At 40.9% G+C, this 11,154-nt stretch overlaps 1 protein-coding gene across 1 annotated transcript; it reads left to right on the forward strand.

Annotated features, from left to right (window-relative positions):
• Nucleotides 1–425: 425 nt before the first annotated feature.
• On the forward strand, nt 426–11,154 carry LOC124268429 (putative proline-rich protein 21). Its single transcript, XM_046703390.1, has 3 exons — nt 426–475; nt 9,670–9,733; nt 10,483–11,154. The coding sequence occupies exons 1-3, from the start codon at nt 426–428 to the stop codon at nt 11,152–11,154; spliced, it is 786 nt and encodes a 261-aa protein (XP_046559346.1).

Here is an 11,154-nt window from a genome sequence, read left to right on the forward strand (position 1 = left end):
GATATCTAGCCTGGAAAAGGCGCGTTATGAATATTCTCATTATTATTATTATGATAGTGCGCATCACGCTTGTGGTAAACTTCCGGTGTCTGTGTTCAGCATCAGCAGCTACTTCCGCCGAACGTTGTCACTTAACACACCCGACACTGTATCACCTCCAACAGTATTATCCGACTGTATACAGTTAATGAACGCCATTCACGTGGGTCATCAACATATCCGTATGTAGAAATATCCAAGTTAAACTTTGGTTCCCATAATGAGGTACCATTGTTTTCATCTTAATCAAAACAGATGGATAATGCCGACCTCGAACAGTCTTTGACTTTGATGCATTTCCTGGCATGTCCATCTACTATCATTCTTGGAGGGACAAACAGAACGTGTATGTTAACGGTCAGTAGCGGACACTGAAGACGGTCAAGATGGTCAACATTGTTTACTTCTTCACGCTGTCTCTTTCTCTCAACTCAAGGTACGTAAACTCAGGTCTACTTCAAATTCTACGCAGCAGTATGATTTTCCAGAAACCTTTGATCATGGATTTGAATCTCCAGTGTCGCTGGTAATGTTCGTGGCTGTGAGTTTCACCAAAGTGGTCTGCATTAACTGAGGCGTTCTCCCTACATCACTAGCATGAATTAACATAACTGAATTAATGTACGCTGCGCTATCCAGACTCACTTTCTCAGCTTCTATAAGACCCTCAGAATACAGAAGTTGTATATCCATAAACATAGTGTTCATTCTTCAACGATAAAGCACTATGGTAAACCAACCAATGACTCTGTTTCCTCTTATTTCAAGTTGGTCACTTGTTGCTTTTACACAAGTATTAAAACTAATCTATTTAACCTAGAAAGTCCATCTCTACTGTTTATTAAATGCAGTCGAGTTATCCAAAGTTACCTCTTCATGTTGTCCAAGTCTTTCATATTAAGATGTTATCAATTTTAGTGTATAGTGTGGAAAACTGGGTATTCATTTGTAGGAATTCCAAAATGAAGAACGATTTATATAAGGGGCTTTTGGAGTTAAGAACATGCAAAACCATTTTCTAAACGCCATCGCGTAGAGCCATTCCGGTTCTGTGGCGTAGTTCTTGTGTCTTGTATCATCTATTCATGACAGGTGAATGGGATTAGGTAAAGGTTTCTCAAAATAGGGCAACCTCTCTTCTACATATTTTCAAACCTATCATTCTGAAACGTTGTACACCCATCTCAAAGTAACCCGTGAAGATCTGGGTTAGGATTGATCTTCAGTAACCCGTGCTTGTCGTAAAAGGCGATTAACAGGATCGGGTGGTCAGGCTCGCTGACTTGGTTGACACATGTCATCGTATCCCAATTGCGCAGATTGATGCTCATGCTGTTGATCACTGGATTGTCTGGTCCAGACTCGATTATTTACAAACCGCCGCCATATAGTTGGAATATTGCTGAGTGTGGCGTAAACTTAAACTCACTCATCTCAAAGTACACATGCTTATTAAAAAAAGACCTGATGAAAATATTATACGAGGCGTCATGAATAAAGGGTCAAAAGATATATAGCACATTTAAAGAATTCTCAGAAATAATAATGCTATATACACTCCAGAACATTTGAATCATAAGTAGTAGACATATTCATAAAGAGTTTTTTGCCGTTGCGGGGTATATTGATGACTTTGTCTTCTTGTATATGTCTAATTTGGATATCTTGCAAATGCTTTCATACCAGCACTGTTTATCTATCATAATACATCTTTCTCTAAACTCTGAAATAAAAGATTCAACACATCCAACATCCTGATTTACCCATACATAACCAAAACCATAACTAAAAAGCAATTTTTTAACACTTAGAGCCCAACACTTTCTTCCTGCTTTTGCCCGTAGATATTGGACATTACATATGTTTTACACAATATACTGTTTACATCTTGGTGTAAAATCCGAACCCAATATTTGATTATTCTTACATATTGATGGACCTTAATCGAAAGCAGCAATACTTGGAGATGCTCTACCCACATGGAGTACCTGTTTATAAAGGTTGTCAGCGACACGTTCTACCGCAGCAGAAGGGTGGAATCCCCAAACCTCCGAACCATACAACACTGGGAGAATTTTAACATAAAATATATATAACAATGCATTAATTGGCAAATTGATAAAATTGTTGACAATAGATCTTAATGAGCAGATAACCCTTAAAGCCTGCTCTGAAAGCGTTGCCTGTGTGACATGCCAAGATCCTGAACTGGTATTTATAAGATGTAACAACTTCTAATTTAGAACCATTTAAATAAAACCTTTCATATTTTTTTAATCTACCACCTCGCCGGAATACCATTACAATCTACTACTACCATATCGTCTGCAAACAGCAACATGAAAACATATAATACTTCTAGTTCAATACGTCTCTGTCCATCATCTCCTAGAAAGTCAATAATATCATTAATATACAAAGAAAACAAAAACGGTGACATCTGACAACCCTGTCTCACACCATATAGACATTCGAAAAACTCTGAGTGACTGTCCTGGAGAGAGACACAAGATATAACCTTTGAATCCATATTGCTGATTAAGCGAAACACTTTACCTTTGACGCCATTAACCCAAAGCTTGTACAACAAACCACTCCTGGATACAGAATCAAATGCTGCTTTAAGATCAATTGTCTGGAACCCTTTTCTGAAACCTGCTTGTTCTGGAACTAAAATGACATTACTTTTGGACCAAAGATAGAGCCTATTACACATAATTTTTGAAAATATCTTCCCAGAAACTTCCAACAGTGTTATAGGTCTGTAGTTGCATGGTAACAGCACTAGCAAACAGCAGTTGTATAGACCATCCCCCCAAAAATGAAAATGACAAACATGAAGCACTCGGTCATTCATTATCTTGTGTACCCTCCTCGCGCGTCCAAGACACAGGTGCACCTTGTTCTCATGGTCCTTATCAAGTTCATTCCAAAAGCTTTCGGAATGGCATTCCATTCCTCTACTAGAGCTCTGCGGAGTCCTGGGAGATCCACTGGTGCTGGGTGGCGTGTGTGCACACGTCGATGGAGTTCATCCCAAGCATGCTCAATTGGGTTGAGGTCTGATGAGCATGCTGGCCACTCCATCCGCTCTACATCCCGCTGCCTAAGAAATGCCGTGACAATCCTGGCCATGTGAGGACTTGCCTTGTCGTCTTGCAGTAAAGAGAGTCGACCATAAAAGCCATGCATAGCTTGCAGGAATGGTACTGCTGTAGGTGACGATAAAGTTGTCCGGTATGATTACCGTCGACCACGTGCAGTACGTCCAGTAGGAGTTATCCCTGTCCAAACCATGACCGACCCCCGCCAAATCGGTTATGCGTGGCCATAGATGCATCTGTGATTCGCTCTCCATTGCGATGATAAATCCTCTGCCGACCATCATGAAAGCACATGAGACCATTGACGTTGATTCCAGCGGCCTTGGTGGCCATCTACTCCATCTTGTCAAGTCTTGTTGAAAGATAATGATAGGTGTTCGAGTTGTGCTCCGGAAACGAAGCCCACCCCTCGTTTTTAAGACCAAGTCCAAATCGTTTCCATGGAACCGAGAAAAATATAAATGCCAAAAATCTGCAAAATGATCTGTCTCATATATATGCCAAGGGGAGATAAAATTACCTAAAATCAGCAAATCACAGGTATGTAACATCAGTACAATTCGACGGTTAATATCCGAGGGGCTCAAATCTATTTTGACTTAAGGGCTACTACATCCACAAAGGTGTTCACATTTCCAATACTCTGATCTCTGATCTGAATATATCAGCATTCTTATACTTAACTTATCTTATCAACTTAACTTATCTCCGTTACTATTGGCTTACGAGTGTACATATCACATATTTACCCCGTAAACATCTAATAAATCACTTCCGTTGAGGATAGATGTCAAATCCCACTTCAGGTAGGGAGTTGCAATCACTAACAGAATTATGAAGTTCCATCAAAATTTGTAAAGTCACGTCTGGCCCAGACAATCCAATCCAGTGATTGTCACCATGCGATACGATGCCAGAGTATGTGTTTATGAATCACTATGAAGGCCTCTTCAACCTGAAGACATGTCCATTCCTCTTTTGCACTGGATTCAAAAGCTACATAAACATTCGTACAAAGAGAGATAAATTGCTGGATCCAGCAAATGTACCACCAAATCCCTGTAGCAAAGATTAACCAAAATCCTTAATATTGTCAAGGAAGAACTTTCTTATATTCACCAGAAAGTACTTGAGACAGGCAGAATTAATGCTATGTGGTTCCTTGCGCGTTGGGGTGTTTGTAAATATACGTGGTGTACTTACGCATCCGTCTTCAGAGGTTCAGGACAGTTTATCAAAAATGAAAGCAAATATCATTTGAAGTTTACCGAGAAAACATTATGTGAAATGCTGGTCACATACATCACTATTTCATGTAAACATTTGGAAATAACAGTTGCAGCAAAAAAAAAAATTACAATGCTGCAAAAGGTAATACAATGTCTGTGTTGTCGACTAAACAAACATGGCATCATCCCTATCTCCGATTCAAATGATCGCGGTATATTCAACCTTGTCATTTCTTTTATTGACGAACAAAAGTTTGACGATCCAGTAAAACCAATGTTCTGGGTTGACTTAAGTATCACGATCAGTAAAACCAAAGTTCTGTCCTGCGACTGACACACGAACTGTAACGTCTCGTCTCCAAATGATTTACTTACACACAAATTTAATAAAATACGTTTTAGTTTGCAATTATTAATACAAAATCCAAGCATTCACGTGCAGAAAACACATATGTGTTGCAATTTAACAAACTATAGAGTTAAGTTAGTTGGGAAAAACACATTTTTATAAGGGACTATTTAGTCTCGCGTAATACACCCGTTTAAGAGTGCGGCAATACGATGAAATTCTTGGAAATGAAGCCGCATCACACGCGTTGGGATATGGGTATTCGCCACAGTGCGGATTTTCTTAGAGAGAAACTGCAGATTATCTTTCCCTCGGGAAAGATAATCTCAGACTGTCATGCCCCGTCACTGGTTAGTTCTTCAACATTCAAAGTAAATTTAAACGTTCCGCATTTTTAATCGTAGAATATGTTTATTTTTAATGCATGGCTAGATTATCTAAATTGCTAACAGCTGAAGGGATGTTGTAAATCCAACAAGAACCCATGCAGAAAGCAAAGTCACTGTAAGTCCCCGTGGTCCCTAGTATGGTGATCCACCTTCAGTTGTTGGCAATCTATAGCCTGTTTTTATATTGTATTGTCAAGCATAGTTAAAATGTTTTAGATTTAATTACTATTTTAAAATTTTGTCTGTGATAATCTAGTTCTTTTACTGTCCTTCGTTGACAGGTTTTTATAATGTACCTTTAATTTGCATTAATCTGTAACTTGAGTTAGTCACGATATGGCTGAAACATTGTCAAAGTGACTTTAAATTTTAACTCACTCACTCACGTTAGTTATTGTCTTAATCCCCATGGGCACCAACTGTGCTCCCCTCCTTGTAGATCTGTTTCTTGATGAATATCAATGGTACGCTTGTAGAGTGAGTGTTATCTCTGAAGAAATAAATGTATATTTGAATATGCATTCCTCAATATTCTTTGAAAAGCAACAGGTACAGAGACTCACTGGGCCTATATTCGGAAATTGTTAGTAATGGCGAAACGTTTATACTTCAAACAATCAATCCTGGGGAGTCGAAATTGCAGTTGGACAATGAATAACCTGACATGTCTGGACTATCAATATCTCACTTCCGGCCATTACTTACTGTAGATGCCTCCGAGCTGCAGCTACAGCTAGGACGTGGAAGAAACAACCAGGATGCCTAATACACGTCACTTCCCCTGAAGTTTCACGTTCTATGACACAGTGGGAATAGAAGTGGTGAACACCTAGAATGTAATACTGTGAACCTACAAGTTTGTAAAATAGCATGAGTGAGAGTGTTCCAGCAATTTGTGTCCATAAATACACAGATGTGGTCGAAATGGTTTCCGTTTCCCTGTAGAATGTCCGTGTAAGGAACACGCAAGGAGCCCCCCTACCCCCCACCTCCCAAAAAAAAAAAACACCAAAAAAAGTAGATCCGAAACACTAGTACAATAGAAATATGTAAGGATGCCACGACCCTGAAGGAAGTAGTGCCAAGAGTCGTAAGATATAGTTAAGGTATTTACAATAGATTAAGTTAACAGATTGTCAAAGTAATTAATTAATCAATTCTTCATTAAGAATTGTAAAAGTAAAAGAAAGTAAAACTTCTTACCTGAGTGAATTTACAAAACAGCCACCGAATGGTTTGTGACTGTCATTCGTATTATATATCTTTTCCAGACATCGCAGATAATCGCGTTTACAGATAAAACTTACGATGACGTTTTTATTGTGAACTTGAGATTATGTCATTTAGTTTGACCAAAGCATCGATGGCCAGTCACGAGTTTGCCTCGAACAGTGACGAAGGTATATGAGGCACGCGGGTGATTTTACCATCTGATATAAAGATACAATACAGATAAACGAACTGCGCCTTGGTTCTATTAGCTTTAGAGATACTGGTCCCGGATTATGTCCGATGTTCGTTATCAGAATAACCCTTGGCAGTGTTAAGATAGTGGAACCTGGTCAGTGAGTCTGTAATATATCCAATTTTCAATAACATATCACGTCATAAAATATTGGTAAAACTTTGTCCAGTTTTCTCGTGTTAATATACAGATTAAAACAATAGAGTTAGATTGCAGTTGTAGTAAAACTGTAAAAGTGAAAACAACTTGAAGCGAATGGTATCTGATAGTTTGGATCCACTTGAACATACAATAACACCGACGGACTTCAGTTCTTAACTGTTCTACCCGTGAAGGTCCGGGTTAGAATGAACCTTCAGTAACCCATGCTTGTCGTAAGAGGAGAACCCGTGAAGGTGCGGGTTAGAATGAACCTTCAGCAACCCATGCTTGTCGTAAGAGGCGACTAACGGGATCGGGTGGTCAGGCTCGGTGACTTGGTTGACACATGAGTAGTAATGTCTAATTCACCACAAGGTCATTTTGCCGGATCCAGCCGGAGCAGATGTTGATTGGCTCATCCAAGTCACGTGGTCACCGTCAGGTACGAGATGGACAGGACATCACAGGCTAGGAAAGGTCAATGAAAGGTGGTTGTTTTAAGGCAGTCGTACAGAAAACACCTTCATGACTTGAGGAAACAAAAGTAAAGTATCATGAATAAATTAATGTATAGCATACCGTCATGAATAGAATAGATAGACAGTCTACTTCAAAAGGTAGTCATGTCACCCTGCATTGACTATAACGCTGAATGCAGCCGGAAACTATTGTTAACCATTTGTAAAGAAGGCGCTGAATTATTCAGCCCTGTCCCGACTTGGATAAATGAACCCGATGTTTAAATGGTATTTCATGCTTGCTTTTCCCTTTAAATGTATCGTGATGAAAAGTTTAACTTTAACCGTCTCAACTAAAGTATGTATACAGTTTTAGTTCAGAGCGTGATATTTAATGCTTCGAAATACACATGGATAGAAACATATCTATGTCATTTAGAAAACTGATTAGTCATGTAGCAGTGTGACAGCATATAGCTAGGTTTGTTGGGAAGCAATCTATAAGAAATGTTTGAGGCGAGCAACGTGTTTCATGTTTACAATTGTCTCCTCATCCTCTCAACCCAGCCTGCCGCCCCAAGTCTCCTTAGAAATAAGCAAGACAATATCAGCTTGTGAATAAACCATTCCTCTGAAGGCTCCTTTCCAAGTATCCACGGTTATACATGAATATCAGCCTGCCGCCCCCCTCCAGCCCTCTCTCCTTAGGCTTTTGTGATCTGTTGCGCATGCGCCAATGTCCTTTGAGGCTGCTTACAGTTCAGTTCAAGATGTCTTACCTGTGTGACGCATGTTCTGGCCTGCTGCCCGTGGAAGCCAACGGTGAAGACCGTCAAGGATTATTTACCTGTGTGTATTGTAAGACCATATCAAAATACACATACCATCGTTTTTAACCCATAGCCACAAGTGTGTTGTGAAGAAAAGAGAGTCTTCTAAGATTCCCTCCTGCACGTGTATGACAGTATAAACTCTACGGTAGTGTAGCCTGACAAACAGTTTAACTCTCGCCAGCAAACGGATTGGACGTGAACAACATTAAGATAGCGTCAGTTCCAAATTGCGCAGATCGATGCTCATGCTGTTGATCACTGGATTGTCTGGTCCAGACTCGATTATTTACAGACCGCCGCCATATAGCTGGAATATTGCTGGGTGCGGCGTAAAACTCACTCACTCACTCAAACACTGCTTATTTCGCACACGGTGAGTGATTTCTACAAAGTATGTCTTATACAAATTGATGGAGGAATCCGATGTCGGATATAAGTCCTCTGTAAGAACATGTCATCGTCTCACTGAGCCAGATTTGATCGAAATGGGGGAACGATTCTACACCTCAACACGTTTACCTTGTTAATATCAGAGGGTGGTATCATAGCCCATTTTCAAGATCCGGGTTAGAACGATCTTCAGCAACTAAATCTTGTCTTAAGAGACGACTAACTGGATCGGATTGTCAGGTTCACTGGCTAGTTCGATGCAGGTGAATGTATTCCATAAATCCATGCTTATGATTTCAGTTACTGTCAGAGTCATATAGCTGGAATATTGCTGAGCGCTTTGTTAAACCATAAACAAACATATTTTCTTTAGTGCATTCTTTTAGCAGTGAAAGTTTGATACATTTGATACATTTTATGTTTTAAAGCGCTTAGATTTTATTTTATTCAAGTTCCAGACGTTTCTGAGACATCAGCCATGAAGAGAAGCCTCATTAAGTTTAAGCAGTCAAAGACCCGTGGACGTGTGTATAAGCCTTGTCTTGACGATCGGATTACTACAGAATGTGTTCAAACTGAAGCACTGGAGCCCATGTTCATTCTACACTTTGCCTTTAATGCCATGGGAGCAAACTGAGACATTATTTCTGAGATATTTTAGCAATCATAAACCGATGTATTGTCTAATATCGACACAATTAGAGCCGACAAACCTTAGTGTTCAAACAAGTTGAATAAAATTTCCAAGGACTTTCAACTGATCCTAACCTAGATCAGCTTCACAGCAACCATGAACACTTCAACAACGGTTCCTAACAATGACCAAAATATGACATATATATGTATCATCTGCCAAAACGGTTCTTATCCAACATATGTAATGCCGATACAAATTCTGATTGGTGCCTGTGTGATCCTAGAGAATGTCCTCACAATAGTCACGCTGGCAAAATGTCGACGGATTCAGAACTTCCTTCGTCTTCTGCTCATCAACCAATCTGTGACTGACACAATGGTGGGATTCTTCTTTACGTACCACTCTGCTGTTGTGTACAACCATTTGTACAACACCACTGAATGCATTATCAGATACAGTGTTGTAGCCCTTTCGTCAGGTGTGTCTCTTGTTACAATCACCGTTCTATCCATGGAAAGAATTATCGCTGTGAAGTTCCCTTACCGTCACTACAAACTCAATGAAACCAGAGTCATGATATCAACCGCTGTGGTCACGTGGCTAATTCCTGTTTGTGTAATGGTATCTGCTTACAGTTTCGCCGACACAAACATCCAAGAGTGCAACTTCCTGCTTCGCTACTTCTATGAGTCTCTTCGTGTTTGCTGCGACAAGCCTTCCCTGCATCATCTTCGTCTTTCTCTGCAATGTTTACATGTTCTTTGTTGCCAGGCAACAGATCAGAAAAATCATCCCGAACTTCGTGGGTAGAGAGAGGTACATCAACGAGATAAAGATGAATATGAAGGCAACGTTGACAAGTGCAAGCGTCGTTGTCCCATTTCTCATACTAAATACTCCACAATATCTCTTCTTCCTGACTGTGGCAGTACGACCGAACTTAAAGTATTTACACTCCTCTATAACTACCCTGAACGTATTATTTTCTCTGTTGGTGCTCAACAGTGTGATCAACCCTATCATCTATGCATTTCGAGTTGATGGAATTCGAGAAACGTTTGTCAAGTACATCTGTCGTAAAACGCCCTCCCTCCAGCCATAAGCAACCACACGTTTGTGTAAAAGCGGAAGCATTAAAAACCGAAAGGAAGATTTAAGCAACGTTTATGTACTATCCGTTTACATGTTCAAAGGAAATCTTTACTAAAAGCTCCTAATCGATAAAGTTCGCGAAAAGGTGAGTGTATCCTATATCAATCGAGACACAAAGTGGAACAATTTTAGGAGGGTTTACCTTATACAGCATCTGGCAGCAGATGAGCTGTCTAACCACCGTAAGTAACGTGTCTACCCAACAGCTGTGAGCATGACAACTCCAGAGCCTACAACACAATTATTATTCGCAACATATGGTATATCAAATGTAGTCCACAGTGTGTCGCGTGCAGTGTACACCTGCCGCTTCCACCTCAACCTACAACACCTGCCGCTTCCACCTCAACCTACAACACCTGCCGCTTCCACCTCAACCTACGACACCTGCCGCTTCCACCTCAACCTACGACACCTGCCGCTTCCACCTCAACCTACAACACCTGCCGCTTCCACCTCAACCTACAACACCTGCCGCTTCCACCTCAACCTACAACACCTGCCGCTTCCACCTCAACCTACAACACCTGCCGCTTCCACCTCAACCTACAACACTTGCCGCTTCCACCTCAACCTACAACACCTGCCGTTTCCCCTACACCTGCCGCTTCCACCTCAACCTACGACACCCACCAACCTACAACACCTGCCGCTTCACCTCCACCTCAACCTTCCACAACATGCTGCTTCGCTTCCCCTACAACACATGCCGCTTCCACCTCAACCCGCTTCCACCTCACAACACCTGCCGCTTCCACCTCAACCTACATCACCTGCCGCTTCCACCTCAACCTACGACACCTGCCGCTTCCACCTCAACCTACGACACCTGCCGCTTCCACCTCAACCTACGACACCTGCCGCTTCCACCTCAACCTACAACACATGCCGCTTCCACCTCAACCTACAACACTACACCACGCACATTCACAAAGCATTATCCAAGTCACTGCCTTGGTATATTTTAA

This window comes from Haliotis rubra, unplaced genomic scaffold (assembly GCF_003918875.1).
Source record: "Haliotis rubra isolate DU_JTF1 unplaced genomic scaffold, ASM391887v1 Scf138, whole genome shotgun sequence".
NCBI lineage: Eukaryota > Metazoa > Mollusca > Gastropoda > Lepetellida > Haliotidae > Haliotis > Haliotis rubra.